At 50.1% G+C, this 15,865-nt stretch overlaps 2 protein-coding genes across 3 annotated transcripts; both read left to right on the top strand.

Annotated features, from left to right (window-relative positions):
- The first annotated feature begins 1,591 nt into the window (after positions 1-1,591).
- Positions 1,592-8,974, top strand: LOC123077769 (SCAR-like protein 2). 2 transcript variants are annotated; one of them, XM_044500095.1, is made up of 10 exons: positions 1,592-2,229; positions 3,247-3,410; positions 3,896-4,019; positions 4,083-4,215; positions 4,548-4,651; positions 4,782-7,545; positions 7,634-7,726; positions 8,229-8,333; positions 8,473-8,589; positions 8,670-8,974. In XM_044500095.1, exons 1-10 carry the CDS (start codon positions 2,039-2,041, stop codon positions 8,721-8,723), a joined length of 3,849 nt encoding a protein of 1,282 aa, XP_044356030.1. In that variant the 5' UTR covers positions 1,592-2,038; the 3' UTR covers positions 8,724-8,974. The 2 variants fall into 2 exon arrangements, with proteins under 2 accessions (XP_044356030.1, XP_044356029.1); XM_044500094.1 differs by having other exon boundaries at positions 1,594-2,229; positions 4,779-7,545.
- Positions 8,975-11,738: 2,764 nt separating this feature from the next.
- LOC123077770 (phosphoenolpyruvate carboxylase 1) lies at positions 11,739-15,652 on the top strand. Its single transcript, XM_044500096.1, has 7 exons — positions 11,739-12,141; positions 12,264-12,664; positions 12,759-13,170; positions 13,272-13,362; positions 13,467-13,621; positions 13,729-15,111; positions 15,229-15,652. The coding sequence occupies exons 1-7, from the start codon at positions 11,863-11,865 to the stop codon at positions 15,517-15,519; spliced, it is 3,012 nt and encodes a 1,003-aa protein (XP_044356031.1). The 5' UTR covers positions 11,739-11,862; the 3' UTR covers positions 15,520-15,652.
- Positions 15,653-15,865: the final 213 nt, after the last annotated feature.

Raw genomic sequence — 15,865 nt, 5'->3', positions numbered from 1 at the left:
ATGTTTGATACCCCTAGATTTTTTTTGAAATTTCTCTGTATTTTTATAGATTTAATGTTCGTATAGGGGTGTGGAGCACCCGGGTGCTACAAATCCGCTTCTATGGCAGGAGAGCATAGTCATGACGTTTTTATCCATTGCCATGCCATCCATTTGTCATGAAATTAAATGCCATTCATGTGCTCCTTGCAAAATTGCAGACACGATCATTGAGCACCACTGCTCCACCATCACCCACTCTACCACCATCATTACTAATGTGAAGACTCAAGTACTTACAAAAGGCTACATTATACTTTTGGGCATCCATATCTTATAGACAGTTCCGTTAAATAATTAGGCCTACCCTAACTATAACTCAACAACATCCCCAAGCCAGAATAGACCGTCTTGAGTACGTGCTATCTATTCCCTCCATCCCTAATATAAGTCTTTGTAGAGATTTCATTAGGTGGACTACATACAGAGCAAAATGAATGAATATACACTTAAAATGTATCCATATACATCTGTATGTGTTTCATAATGAAATATCTATAAAGACTTATATTTAGTAACGGAGGAAGTAATACACATTGTATCTTTATTTTCTTCTAGTGATAAGTTACAGAAAACACCAAATCTACAAGGCTAAACTTTTCTTTTAATCCATTTTCTAAAAAATACTCCCTCCGTTCCTAAATACTTGTCTTTCTAGGCATTTCAAATGACTATCACATACGGATGTATGTAGACATAGTTTAGAGTGTAAATTCACTCATTTTACTTCGTATGTAGTCACTTGTTGAAATGCCTAGAAAGACAAGTATTTAGGAACGGAGGGAGTATAACCAAAGGAAAAACATGCATGTAGATATTGTCCACAAAGTTTTAAAAGACCAACTGTAGTTTTTAGCGGTGTAGTGGTAAGTGCAACATAGACCTATAGCAATAGAAATCCTTTTTCTTTTGGATGCCACTAACCAGCGAATGTCAGATTTTTAAGCAATCCGAGCAAACGTCCTTAGAACCGCCAGACCTGGTCGAACGCATGGCAATTACTTTGCGCGGCTTGGCAATTTTTCTGCCATTTTTTATGCTACATGGCGATTTTCTTTCAGAGTATGACAAATCTCTTACAAACATCATATCATGCCTATTTTATCTATTTTCGAATGGCAATTCTAGGCGTTTGCCGGGAAATCTTAAAAATTAGACGTCGGTTTTAAGGCTGTGTTCAACAACCCTCTGTTCCTTCGCTACAGAGCGGAGCACGCGGAGCACCCTGCCAGCCGCTCGCTGAAATATAACTGCATGCCGCTCCGCTCCGCAGCGGAGTTGTAGAGTGGAGGGATTCCGAACGGCTTCTAAATGTTCCTATTTCCATTTTGTGTGTAAAAATACCATTGAAACCCTTGTGCTAAAGGAAAAGATAGGCTAGAAGCACGAAGCACATGCATTTTTTTACACACAGTTGACGTGACCACGCCGCAACGCAAAGCACAGAACGCATGTTCCAACCCCCGGCAACCCGAGGAAGTGAAAAACAAGAAGAGCCAGCCACGGCCGGAAGTGGCAAAGCACCCCCGGCCCCCGCGCGACCCAGCAGCCTCGACTCGGCGGCATCGGCATCGGCATCTAGCACCCAAGTCGAGCCTGAGCTGAAGCATAATCACACCAGGCCGCGCCTGCCTACTACCACCACCGGAACCGGACGCGCCACTTGCCCACCCCCCTCGTGCCCGCAGCGCTGCGTGCCTTCCCTTTCCCACCGTCCCTTTCGCCCCGCACCCTGTCGGAGACCGACGCTCCTCCCCCTCCCGTCCCTTCCCCCTCCCCGCCACGCCCACGCGCCTCGGCGTCGCCTCCACTCCTCCTCCCCGCCACTCCCCTCGGCCGTCCTCTTCCGTGCGGAGGCGGCAACCTGTGACGCCCCAAAGTCGGCGCACCTGCTCCCACTGGGAAAGTAGCCGTTGCGGCGTCGCATTTATAGCGACCGCCAGGCGTCACGATGGCCGCGCCTCGGCGGTGAGGACGAGGAGGAGCCCGCTCGGTGGAGATGCCGCTGGTCAGGTTCGAGGTGCGGAATGAGGTCGGGCTGGGCGACCCCGGGCTGTACGGCGGCGCGGGGGCCGGGAAGAGAGGCGGCGTTGCCGGCGCCGCCGGGGAGGCCGAGCCCAAGGCGCTGCTCGAGGGCATCGCCGTCGCGGGCCTCGTCGGGATCCTGCGCCAGCTCGGAGATCTCGCGGAGTAAGCCAGCTCCCTCCCCTCGTCTTCGTTGCTCTCTGCCTCGCGGCCCGATTTCAGTTACTATTCGTGCGCGGCTCGATTCCGCGACTGCGTGTTTGGTTCCAGTCTTCCAGGGTGGGATCTGGTGCTCTCCGCGTGCTACTTTTGGCGGGCAGCCGCGGTTGGGGAAGTGTTTGGTCGCTGGTTAGTGTAGTTGAGGTGTTTGTGCTTGAGATTGGGGGTGATTGGAAGGTAGTGGGATCTGGTGTTGAGGTGGTTGCATTCGATTATGTGAGATTGAGCGCCGGGTTCTAGGAATTATGGCAGGGTTTCCGCTCGCCGGTTATCGATAAACCAGCAGTGCTTCCTGGCTGGAAGTGGATATTTCGTTTTGGGCACTGGTGGCTTTTGAGCTCATTTTCCGAGAGAGAATTAGGATTGGGTCGGGTAGAACCAAATTGTGCGTCTTCAGAGTGTTATACGAGCTAACCTCTATAATCAGGTGGTTTTTTACCGCCTTTGCTAGGTTTTTGGAGGCATGCTTTACTGAATTGGTAGGAAATATTGGTGTAGTCTAGGTATGCCATGTTTTGTGTAAGATCCCATGTTAGGATGAATTTATCTTATTAAGATCATATATTTTCTTTGTGATGTAGACTGTCAGTCTGAAAAATTCCTGTTCTAGACGGTCTATTGGGTGGTTGAGTGAATTCGTAGATATCTTGTGAGTGCTTGGGGCTAAAGGAGTCTTTGCTAGTTCTTGTGCAAGTGTTTCCATGGCTGCTGGCAATTTCTACTGGTTGTTGATCGAAAACTGTCATCACGCTTGGGAAGTCATTTTTACGATTTTACCGTTTTTATTATTTATCATTGCATTGCCTATTTCGCCCCAAATTTTAATGCCATATGCTTATGACAATGTCATAATTGATCTGCTAGCTTTTAGTTGGCTTAAGGAATGCTATAAATCCTCTTATATTCATCTTAAATTGTTAACGTTTAGTTTACTACGCCTGAGATATTCTTTGGTCATATCAGATTTGCGGCAGATGTTTTTCATGACCTACATGAGCAAGTTATAACTACATCGGCTAGGGGGCGTAAGGTACTGACTCGAGTACAGAACATTGAAGCAGCACTTCCGTCTCTTGAAAAAGCTGTGAAGAATCAGAAGAGCCATATACATTTTGCTTATGTACCAGGTAGTTACTTCATCAATGACTATACATGTGTTCACAAGTAGAAAAATAGAAAAACGAGCTAAGGATTCTTACGCACATTTTAGTCATCAATAATTATTTTGCCCATATGTAGTTCCCACTAATTTATCGAAGTGTATTGATAGTATTTGAAGTTGGTTGATGTTGACTTCATCATACTGATGTGAGTATTAGCAGTGGCAATCTGAATTCAGGGCAAACTTACAAAACAAAAAATGGCAACTGATTGAGGTTGGTGTCACTAAATCAGTACAAACCTTTTTGGGTAATAAGTTAATCTGTCCATAATGTTAGAGCAGTCCTGGCTGGCAGTAATAATTAATCTAACTTTTGCTTTACCATTACGGGACCAACATGGTAGAAAACGGCTCATTTGTAACTCTCATAATCAACTGTCTCTTGACCATAACCAACAATTTGGTTTAAGATCATCGTGCAGCTTTACTTAATTTGCTAATTAAATGCAGGCTCTGATTGGCACACACAACTTCAAAATGAGCAAAATCATCTCCTATCCAGTGATTTGCCTCGGTTTATGATGGATTCCTATGAAGAATGTCGAGACCCTCCACGACTTTACCTTCTCGACAAGTAAGTATGCTTGTTTTCTTATTTTTCAAGCGATTTTGTGTATCTAACATGATTTATTTTCAGATTTGATAATGCTGGTGCTGGGGCTTGTTTGAAGAGATATTCTGATCCATCATACTTCAAGAAATCATGGGATGTGATGAGAGCAGACAAGACTGCACATCTCCAAAAAGAAAGGAGATCTCATAAAATCAAGGTTCTATTTATCGTTTTCTGCGCCCGAAGATCAATGTCTATGTATAGCTATTTTAGTCAATACACAGGCACAACTAACTTCAAATCAATCTACTTGTGTTGTTACTGCTCCAGTCTAATCTATGAGCATGCCAACCATTATGTACTAATCTGGAATTAATTATTACGAACACTGTTATTTAATCCACATCAAGTCTTTATTGCTAAATGCATTGCTGAGGTACCGTGCTTCATTATTGGATGGTTGTGGCTTATTGGTGTTAGTTTGGCAGATGCAAGTTTTTTTTTCTTGTTGGTAACTCTATGCTGAAAGACTTGATTGAACTTGGACAGAGAAAAGGATCACGCTTAAAAGAACCATATCATGGACAAGCAGCATCCAGGCATAGGAATGGTGAATTGCAGCGAGCACTCACTGCTGTTCAACTTACCAGCAGGTTTTACACACAAATCCTGAACTCGAAGATACAACAACTGCATATATGTTTTCATCGTCCATGACTTTATTTTTCTTGTGTATTTAACAATACATATAGGACAGTACTCATAATAATTCTTTTGCAGCAGGCAGTGTGCATCTCCCAGCATGGATGGCCGGAGTTTTTCAGAGCATAGATCTACATCTGATGCAAGATCCAACCCTGACAATATAAGCAGATCTTCTTCATTTAGTTCAAAGGCACGGCTGAGTTTTGCAGAACAAGCTTCAGATACGAAGCCTTCTGTAGTTCCTCATGAGAATGGTAATGACAAGCTGTCAAATATTGATATGCACAAGCTTAATGATGCCTCTTCCCCCATCTTGCTTAGCGGGACCAGGGCAGATGATCTGGGTGATGATTCGAGGCAAGGTTCCCTGTCAGATGAGATGAATGCTAGGTCACCTTCTGTTGAATGGCATGAAAAGACTGCAATTGTCATGACTACAAGTTCTGTCTACTGTGATGATGTTGTCATGGATAGGGCTGAAAATGCAGAAACTAAACATATTAAGCCCGTGCAGCGAGAATTTGATCATAGTGAGATGGAGACCTTGGAGCAGCAGGGGGCCTTACTTCAGAAGGCAAAGTTGTTACTATCATCAGGCTTAAACCACCGTGATGAAGTCCCCAGTGAAACAGATAACTACATGGATGCACTTAACACACTTGAATCCGAGACAGAGACTGAAGTTGACTTTCAAACTAAAAAACGAGGGAAGCCAGTACATTCCTTCAATGCTCATGCACCTCAAATAGAGTCGGCAGATAATATCGTCTCACTTCCTGATTCTTCTCCCGCTGAATTTCCTGATACAAGTCCAAATTCCAGAATGTTACATACTTTTGAAAGAACTGCTGATTTCCCCAGTTTGTCAAGTGCAGATGCTTCGGATATTTCACAGCATACATTGTCAGGTTATACAGATATACATCCTAATGAATGGTCATCTGTTACCACCATCCCTGAGAATAATGAAAATGATGCTGCTGGAGACCCCACTGAAATTTCAGAACCGGCACCGCAAGCATATACAGCTACACCACCCAATGAAAGGTCCCCTCATGCAAATGAGATTCCTGAGAGTAAGGCAGAAGTTGCCCCCAGAGATTCTCCTGAGATTTCAAAACCAGGGCTGTCAACCTATGCAGTTTTTCCTCCCAATAAAGAGTCTGTTGTCAATCAGATCCCTGAGAATAATGTAGAAGATGCGTCAGAAGATGGTACTGTTGAAAGCATTAGTTGTCTTGTACAGGAACCTGCCATTTCCTTTGCTCCAACTAGTGAGGTATCTCCTGCAAAAATCTTACCTGGTGATACCACTGCTAACTCTGTAATTTCAGAAAGGAGTCCTCAGGATTATCCTGGAGAAAATCATCAGGAATTTGGTGGCTGTGGCATGGCTGAAGTGTCTAATTCACAGACAATGCCTTTGAACGAGTCATCAGAGAATGGATCTGCAACCCAACACCTTCCCACACATGCTCCTACTAGTTCTGTAGAATTATCTTCTGTTAAGCTCTGGACAAATGCTGGGCTCTTCGGACTTGAACCATCTAAACCTCCAGTTGGCATATGTCCTGGTTCTGCAAGCCAAAGCTACCCAGAGACTAATCAATCAGCCATAAGAACACCTGATGCAGTTTATAGTCAAACAGACCGGCCCTCAGATTCTTCCACATATTTCGAGCACAGGGAGCACAGAAATTTGAATGGCAAGCAAGCTTCAATAAGTGAGCTTCTAGAATCTGAAGGTAATGCTGAAAATGGTGCTGAAACATACTCTGGCACTGACTTGGCTGGAAGGAATAACTTGCACGTGGTGTCTGCATCAAGCTTCTCGAGCATTGCACAAAGATTCCTTGCCAATACACTTCAGAGAAGAACTTCTCCCAAGTATAATGATCTTCCTATGTCATCTGGGAGAGTGAACACTGATGCAAATGGGTTTGATGAAGCTACTGTAAATTCTACTCTTGCACCAAAGCAAGCAGTATTTGATGCATCTCAGTTTGAGAAGAAAGCAGATAATGGCATGGATGGACTGCCAAAGTCGTCAATCTTCTCTAGTCGCCATTACTCTGAGAAATCATCTCCGCCACTAGAGCATATGAAAATATCCTTTCACCCCATGAGTGCATTTGAAACGTCGAAATTGAACCTAGATTTCTCTGATGGCAACCTTCATGATAATGTTGATGATATGATGTTACCAACATTTCAGTTACTTCCAGGGTCTTCTGTCCCACAGCCTGGTAGTGGTTCTGAATCAGAAGATGACACCTTTGGTAGATCTTACAGTTATTCTTCATATGATGATCTAAGCCCGCGTTTATATTCAAACTCTGAGTTGTGGGATCAAGAAGATGGAATTGGATTGGAGGATCATGAGCTGCATAATGATTCAAATCAGATAGGATCCTCCACAACACCTGTCTCTAGCTATATGGGATTCGAGCAGATGAACTTATCTGGTGAGAAGTCCACTATTTCACTTTCAGATATTGGAGATCATAATGGACTCGGCTCGTTAAAATCCCATCCTGCTGGAGAACTTCCGAACTTTGACACTTTGATGTCAACAAGTAATCATCAAAATGGAGATGCGCTCATTCCACATAATCCAGTCAATTTATCACCAGATGAAGATCAGATGCCGCCGCCGCCTCCTCTTCCCCCAATGCAGTGGAGGACAATGAGACAAACAACTTCCCTAGATGAAGAAAGAGACTCTACAGCTAAAGACATGCTTAAGAATGCCTCAAGTCTACCACCTGTACACACTCCTGTGCAGGAACAATATCTTCCGCCGTGTGCACCACCATTTCCACAAGGAAATGTTAAGGAAGTGGTAAGACTTAACCCTTTTTCGAATACCTTGGTATCAGTTGTCATTGTAATCTCTTGCTAATGACATTATATGAACTCTGTGCATGCAGAACCATCAGAAAGTTGATGTGATCAAAGAAGGGAGTAATCTTCCTAATATATTTGAGATCAAATCAAGCTTGCTTCAGCAAATCAGGGATAAGGTTTGTTTGCATTTTATTTTATTTTTAAGAAAATGTTATTTATTATCTATGTTCTCAGTCTGGCTACTTCCCACCAATGAGTTCGAAAGGAAAAAAAGCGCAATTGAAGAACCCACTTCGTCTTCCCCAGTCTGGAAGTTGGTTTTTGGATAATTATTTGGTAATTTTATCGATATAAGTGACGAGCTGGCTAAATTTGTTAAAAGTGGAACTTTCGTATGTGTGATATGTGTAGTCAGACCAATAGAATCAAAGTTATGGATTCATCACTGCGAGTGAGTTCGCATTTTATGTTCATAGAATGAATGCCATACAAAGTACTCCGTCTGTAACTTAATATAAGACCTCTAAAAACGTCTTATAAAAAGTTACATAGGCAGTAATATTTATAATAACGGTTAGTTGATTCTTGAACTTGAAAGGTCATTACCTAGTTTGTAGCATTTGACTGTTGTATGTGATACTGATATTTCTCCTCACTTTACATAACAAACTATTGCAGCCAGATCTGCACAAGCTGAATGGACATGAAAAGCCCAAAGCAGTATTTAATGATGTTAACAGTTTGGACGAAAGGGGGGAGTTGCTTCAGCAAATCAGGAGCAAGGTATGTCAAATATATGAACTGGTGTACTTGCGTACCACAGCCCTTCATGCCCTTTGAGATTTGTTGATTCTCTGCAGTTGCACCACAGCACACTAAAGGACCGCACTCACTAGTTTGTTAACATGTTTGTACAATGCAGACATTCAACTTAAGACGAACAAATGGATCTAAGACAAACACCTCATCGCAGTCAACCGAGTCCACTGCCAATTCCAGCGTTGTAGCAATTTTGGAGAAGGCGAATGCAATCCGGCAGGTATGCATTGCCTTAATATTTCCCCTCTATCAGATTTTTGGTTATTCTTCGTTTCCCCCTGATTACTTCCATGTTATCAGGCTGTGGCCAGTGATGAGGGAGGTGATGATGATAACTGGAGTGATATCAACTGAGAATGCATATGACAAACCTTTTCTGTATATGCAACTAGTACAAGATGAAGAGTGAAAATGTGAATAACACCTTTTTCTTCATTGTAATTAGATATTGTAGCTCTGTTTTTTTAACCTTATTTTAGTTCATGGTAGTGTATCTTAGATCCCTGTGGTTGTAGAGATGTTAAATCATTTCCACATCCTGTAAATTTATCTTATTATTTATTAATGGTAGTGATATGGACTAATAAAATAAGTATGTTTAGCTATCTTTTGTAGCATTGCACTAAAAATTGTCTCTTTGCATTGTTAATAAGATGGGGGCATACTGATAAAAAAAGTTATCCTGTCATTTGCAAGCATGTTTTTTTTTTGATAAAGGCAAAATAATTCTTAAGAAGTCTCACTGCATTACCTCCATACTTTGTATTGAGTAGCAAAATCTAAATCAGGAGATGCACTTGAATTTTCTTCATGTTAGTCAATTCATGAATAGAATTTCCTTCATGTTAGAAATCATTAGCAAGCATGTAGTAAGTAAGAGTTAGCATAATCTTTTATACTCCCTCCGGTCCGAATTAATTGTGTAGAGGCTGCATCAATTAATTCGGATCGGAGGGAGTATCTACACTATTCTTCTTATGTTGGTTAATTTAAATTTCCGACTAAGTTAATATTTTCTTACAGTAGAATTCTATTCATTTGTAAGAGATGTGCAACTGAATACTCATCCCTACTAGTAGATGTCATTTCATGTCTCGGATCTTCTTAGTTCGTAGTATGCAAGAAAGGTTGGCATTGCACTTTCCTTTCCTGGGGGATTCAGAGATGGTAATGCATATTTTGATGATATATACATGATGGGCCGTTGTTATAAGACTGATCTGTTCCTCAGTTCCTGTGGCCTGTGAAGAACTGGAAGGTGGTCATTTCTACTCTTGCTGCAGCAAGTGGCCTCGCTTTGCGAATATCTGTGCAGATACCAATTGAAGCGGCACAATGTCTCATCGTCTACAGAATATTCCAAAGTCTGGATACTGGGATGCCAATTTATTATGCCATTTTTGTGAATTTCCGACGAAGATGATATTTGGTTGCATCTACTAGTTTTTATCAGATTGTTGCTGTCCAGTGTCAATACTGTCACGGAGGGAGGTTTAGCAGCTTCCCCCATGTCTCTGTTGGTCCAGCGCGCAACATTCCACACCAGAAACCAGTCTGCAGCTCTTCAGCCATTCAAAGCGTCGGTTCACCAGAAAGAACAAAAACGAGGAGCCATATTGGGCGCAGAAATTTCAGAGGCCGACCTCGCATTACCCTCACAGCAGCAAAGGCCTGGAGATTTTGGTGTGCCGACTGCTGCTGTGGACCGGTGACGGGTTTAGTGGTACGGCCCGTGGTACCGGCGAAACGGTCGGCAAAAAATCGTATGGCACGCGTGGCAAAAAATCGTTAGCCACACCGGAGACTGGGGAGATGCTAGTATTAGAGCATCTCCAGCCGCGCCCTCAACAGGCTCTCCCTAGGCGTTTTTGTCACGCCGGCGCCGAAAAAACGGTTCAGTCGCCCCCAGAAGCCCGTTTTTCGCCGGCTCGGGCCGAATCTGATGCCGGCGGACCCAGGCAGAACCCGGCGCCCTGGGGGCGTCTGGTGCGCCGGCACAAGCGAAAAGGCGCGCGTGGGTCCGCCCTGTTGGCGAGTCGAGCGCCTCTTCCCGCCGTTTCTCCCCGCTTTTCCTTAGTTCCCTTCCATTTTCTCCTTTCCTCCCGCCATTCTCTCTCCCGCTCGCCTCCCAGCCGGCCGCCATGGCACCGTAGAAGTACGTCGTCCCCCGCCTCCGTCGCCCAGCCGAAGCAGAGGAAGCCGAGGGCGCCGCCGTCCAAGCCGTCGGGCATGACAAACGCCGATTGGAGGGTAGAAGTACAACGACGGGAGGCCGTCACCGCCGACCGGCGGAACAGGGCCCTCGCCAAGAAGGCCGGTCAGCACGCGCGGCTGCGGGTGCCGCTGCCGCTGCCGCTTCCGCGGACCAGGCCGAGGCCGAGGCGGCACGCGCGGGGATGATGAATCCCCATGGCAACCACGCGCCGTACGCGCCCTGGGGCCAGCAAGGTGTCGGGTCTCCGACGTCGCAGCCATGGGGATCGCCGGGCTACGCCGACGTCGACGTGCACGGTGGGTTCAACCCAAATGTCACGTTCCCCCATGGACACCGGGCCCAGCGCACGCCCTCGCCCGCCTTCACCGGCGTGCAGTACCCTCCATACAACTACTCGCCGCCCGCGTACGCATCCTCCCCGACGCCCCCTCTCCGCCGTTGCGCACTGCCCTTCTCGCACCTCGGCGACGCCGACGAGACCGAGACCGACATGGACGACATCATCGCGGAAGGATCGGCCGCGGCCGCCGCGTCTCCCGGTTTCACCGCGGATGAGGCGGTGGATCTCAGCGGCGGCATGGACGCCGAGCTCGTCTACATCTACGGCGACGAGGAGCAAGAGGAGCAGGAGGAAGAGGACGAGGAGGAGCCGGCGAGGAGGCGCAAGAAGAAGAAGCGGACGGCCAGGTCAGCCGAGCCGCGCATCAAGTGGGCGTCCAAGGAGGAGGAATGCCTCGCCGAGGCATGGAAAGTCGTCTGCGTCGACCTGACCACCGGCGCGAACCAGAGCATCGACACGTACTAGGCGCACATCAAGGCCGAGTTCGACGAGCGCAAGAGACCCCGTCAAGCCCGCGCACGCCGACTCCGCCGACGCCGGAGGCCGACCTCACCGTCTGATGCGCGTTTCTGTTCTGATTTTTGTACGTCGAACTTTTCATCGATCGCCGATCATCGCTTGATCGCCGGATTGTGGCGTTTATTTTTGGGCGCGGAAATGAACTACGTTTGAATTTGCCAAGGCTGGGGGAGGGGGGCCTGGGGCCGCGGCTGGGAGCTAGGCCGTCCCAGGGGCCGAACTAGCGCCGGCTCGCCCCCAGGGCGCAGTTTTTCAACGGCCTGGAGGCCGAACGGCTGGAGATGCTCTTAGCAACAGCCACCCAATGACCCAAATCCTCTTCCGCTTCCCCCCGCTGCTTAAAACCCAGAGGACGGCGTGCTCGCCGTACTCTCCCGCCATGTCCTGCTGATACGTGGCGTGTCAAGTTTCTATACGCGATGATTTCCCTCCACACCTCCCCGTTCACTCTCCTGATAAAGCTCGAGCCCGGCCGGAGGCGGCTCGCGCTGCCGCAGTATGCCGTGCTCCGGCGGCCGGCGCCGAGGAGCGGCGTCCGCGCGGCGGCGGTGGCCGAGTCCGTCGACGCCCAGCTCCGGCAGTTCGCGCGGGGCGGGGCGACGGAGGACGACGACCGGCTGCAGAACTACGAGGCCCTCCTCGTCACCCGCTTCCTCGACATCATCCAGGACCTGCACGGCAGCAACTTCAGACGAGTGGTACGCAAGCAAACACTTGGCACTGACAGAGCAATTCCTTGATTCTCCTGCACCGCACATGCTCTCTCCGATGATCAATCAAACCAAGTAACCAACCAAGGGACTGTTGATTGCTGGTGCAGGTCGAGGAGTGCCTGCGGGTGTCCGCCGAGTACCAGCGCGACGCGGGCGACCGGGCGGCGAAGCTTGGCGAGCTGGGGGCGCTGTTCACGAGCCTGGACGTGGGCGACGCCATCATGGTGTCCAGCTCCCTGTCGCACATGCTCAACCTGGCCAACCTCGCGGAGGAGATCCAGATGGTGTACCAGAAGAAGATGGAGACGAGCCGGCGCGGCGGCTTCGCCGACGAGGCCCTGGCGCCCACCGAGTCGGACATCGACGAGACCTTCCAGCGGATGGTGGGCGGGCTGGGCAAGACGCCCCAGGAGGTGTTCGACGCGCTCAGGTCCCAGACCATCGACCTCGTCTTCACCGCGCACCCCACCCAGTCCATCCGGCGCTCGCTCCTCGAGAAGCACGCCAGGTAGTTTCGAGCACTAAATCAATCGACACTAGCAACACTAGTGAGTGAGTGCTGACGTGTGTGTGCTCTTCATGGCGTTGTTTCACTCACTCAGCATCCGGACGTGCCTGACGCAGCTGTGCGTGGAGGGCGTGTCCGAGAACGAGAAGCAGGAGATCGACGAGGCACTGCAGAGGGAGATCCTGGCGGCGTTCAGGACGGACGAGATCCGGCGGACGCCGCCGACGCCGCAGGACGAGATGCGGGCGGGGATGAGCTACTTCCACGACACCATCTGGAACGGCGTGCCCAAGTTCCTCCGTCGCGTCGACACGGCGCTCAAGAACATCGGCATCGACGAGCGCCTCCCCTACGACGTCCCGCTCATCCAGTTCTCCTCCTGGATGGGCGGCGACCGCGACGGCAACCCCAGGGTCACCCCCGAGGTCACCAGGGACGTCTGCCTGCTCGCCAGGATGATGGCCGCCAACATGTACTTCTCCAAGATGGGCAGCCTCATGTTCGAGGTGCCATTCCTCAATCTCTATGATGCCAAGTCGATGCCGGTTCTGTACACTGTTCTGGTTCAGTTTCTGACGGCGCCAGCCATGCATTTGCTCGTGTGCAGCTTTCTATGTGGCGTTGTAACGACGAGCTCCGGGCCCGGGCCGACGAGCTGCACCGGCTGTCCTCCCGGAAGTACGCCAAGTACTACATCGGTATGCATGCCCCATCCAATCCAATTTTGCTAACAGCCCGCAGAAAGAAATTCCTTTTAACTCGCCTGACAACTGAATAATTGGCAAACATTCATGTGCTGCAGAGTTTTGGAAGCAGATTTCTCCGCGTGAGCCCTACCGCATCATCCTCGGCGATGTCAGGGACAAGCTGTACAACACCTGCGAGCGCGCTCGAGAGATCCTGTCCAATGGAGAATCGAGCATCCCAGAAGAAGATACCTACACGAGGGTCGAGGAGGTTGCCGAATTTTGATTTCCCCACTGCAAATGAGTTTTAAGAATCAGAATCAAGTAGTACTACATTTTGATGCAGTCTTGGTCCATGCTGACCTTGGTTTGTTGCAGTTCTTGGAGCCTCTGGAGCTGTGCTACCGATCGCTGTGCGACTGCGGGGACAAGCTGATCGCCGACGGCAGCCTGCTGGACTTCATGCGCCAGGTCTCCACCTTCGGCCTCTGCCTCCTCAAGCTGGACATCCGGCAGGAGTCGGACCGCCACATCGACGCCGTCGACGCCATCACCACGCACCTCGGCATCGGCTCCTACCGGGACTGGCCCGAGGAGCAGCGCCAGGAGTGGCTCGTCAACGAGCTCCGCGGCAACCGCCCGCTCTTCGGCCCGGACCTGCCACAGTCCGACGAGGTCGCGGACGTGCTCGGCACCTTCCGGGTCATCTCCGAGCTCCCCGCCGACAGCTTCGGGGCCTACGTCATCTCCATGGCCACCGCGCCGTCCGACGTGCTCGCCGTCGAGCTGCTGCAGCGTGAGTGCGGCGTCAAGAAGCCCATGAGAGTCGTGCCGCTGTTCGAGAAGCTCGCGGACCTTCAGCAGGCGCGCGCCACCATGGAGCTCCTCTTCTCCATCGACTGGTACAAGGAGAGGATCAATGGCAAGCAGGAGATCATGATCGGGTACTCGGACTCGGGCAAGGACGCCGGCCGGCTGTCGGCGGCGTGGTATCTCTACAAGGCCCAGGAGGAGATCGTGGACGTGGCGGAGCAGCACGGCGTGAAGCTCACCATCTTCCACGGCCGGGGCGGCACCGTGGGGCGCGGTGGCGGGCCGAGCCACCTCGCCATCCTGTCGCAGCCGCCCAACACCGTCAACGGCTCGCTCCGGGTGACCGTCCAGGGCGAGGTGATCGAGAAGTCGTTCGGGGAGGATAACCTCTGCTTCCGCACGCTGCAGAGGTTCACGGCGGCGACGCTGGAGCACGGCATGAACCCGCCCGTGTCCCCGAAGCCGGAGTGGCGTGCGCTGCTGGACGACATGGCCACGGTGGCCACCGAGGAGTACCGGTCCATCGTGTTCCAGGAGCCGCGCTTCGTGGAGTACTTCCGGTCGGCGACGCCGGAGACGGAGTACGGGCGGATGAACATCGGCAGCCGGCCGTCGAAGCGGAAGCCGGGCGGCGGCATCGAGTCGCTGCGCGCCATCCCGTGGATCTTCGCGTGGACGCAGACGCGGTTCCACCTCCCCGTGTGGCTGGGCTTCGGCGCCGCGTTCCGGCACGCCATGGACAAGCCCGGCGGCCTCGCCACGCTCCGTGAGATGTACGACGAGTGGCCCTTCTTCCGCGTCACCATCGACCTCCTCGAGATGGTCTTCGCCAAGGGCGACCCCGGCATCGCCGCGCTCTACGACAAGCTCCTCGTCCCCCAAGACCTCTGGCCCTTCGGCGAGCAGCTCAGAGCCAACTACGCCGAGACACAGAGCCTCCTCCTGAAGGTAAATGAGCTCTTGATCAACGTGGGCACCTTCGGCTGCTTGCAATATTGCAGACGATGAGATGAGATCATGTCACCATTGATGTGCATTTCTTGAAATTGCAACTTGCATGCGTAGGTTGCTGGGCACGAAGACCTGCTGGAGAGCGACCCGTACCTGAGGCAGCGGCTGTTGCTGCGGGACTCGTACATCACGGCGCTCAACGTGTGCCAGGCGTACACTCTGAAGAGGATCAGGGACGGCGAGTTCAGGCCGGCGACGCGACCGCCGCTGTCCAAGGAGTTCATCGACGAGACGGCAGAGAGCTTGATGGAGCTCAACCCCAGCAGCGAGTACGACCCCGGGCTGGAGGACACGCTCATCCTCACCATGAAGGGAATCGCCGCGGGCATGCAGAACACGGGCTGATTCTGGATTTTTGGGTGGACTCTCTCATGTCCTGGTCATGGATTCGTGACCCTCTTTTTTTCTCTGAATATTAGAAGAGGATCGGTGAAAGTGGAAATGTGCATTGGTTTTCGCGATTTTCTTCTTCTTCGAATTAATGAGCCTCAGGCCCCCAATGTCACATCACACTTCCGCAACGTGGTTCACGAAGGAAAAATCCCCAAATTTAAGGGCATCTCTAGCCGTTCGCCCCCCGAGGGCTTGAAATAGTGCCGCTTAGGGGCTAACCGGTGATATATTCGGCGTGGGAGGCTCGGGTTTCCAGCCGACCCACCAAGTTCGCCCCCCAGCCGCCGATTTCGGCCCA

Source organism: Triticum aestivum, chromosome 3D (genome assembly GCF_018294505.1).
Source record: "Triticum aestivum cultivar Chinese Spring chromosome 3D, IWGSC CS RefSeq v2.1, whole genome shotgun sequence".
NCBI classification, from domain to species: domain Eukaryota; kingdom Viridiplantae; phylum Streptophyta; class Magnoliopsida; order Poales; family Poaceae; genus Triticum; species Triticum aestivum.
The sequence above is the reverse complement of the archived record's forward strand: the minus strand, read 5'-3'. Positions and strand labels throughout refer to the sequence as shown.

What these genes read in the sequence shown, in the direction of transcription:
- LOC123077769 (XM_044500094.1), top strand. Translation starts at nt 2,039, where the DNA reads ATGCCGCTGGTCAGGTTCGAGGTGCGGAATGAGGTCGGGCTGGGCGAC. An exon ending in ACATTTTGCTTATGTACCAG is followed by an intron (nt 3,411 to 3,895) that starts GTAGTTACTTCA and finishes AATTAAATGCAG; the next exon opens with GCTCTGATTGGCACACACAA. An exon ending in CGACTTTACCTTCTCGACAA is followed by an intron (nt 4,020 to 4,082) that starts GTAAGTATGCTT and finishes ATTTATTTTCAG; the next exon opens with ATTTGATAATGCTGGTGCTG.
- LOC123077770 (XM_044500096.1), top strand. Translation starts at nt 11,863, where the DNA reads ATGATTTCCCTCCACACCTCCCCGTTCACTCTCCTGATAAAGCTCGAG. An exon ending in GCAGCAACTTCAGACGAGTG is followed by an intron (nt 12,142 to 12,263) that starts GTACGCAAGCAA and finishes TTGCTGGTGCAG; the next exon opens with GTCGAGGAGTGCCTGCGGGT. An exon ending in CACAGAGCCTCCTCCTGAAG is followed by an intron (nt 15,112 to 15,228) that starts GTAAATGAGCTC and finishes TTGCATGCGTAG; the next exon opens with GTTGCTGGGCACGAAGACCT.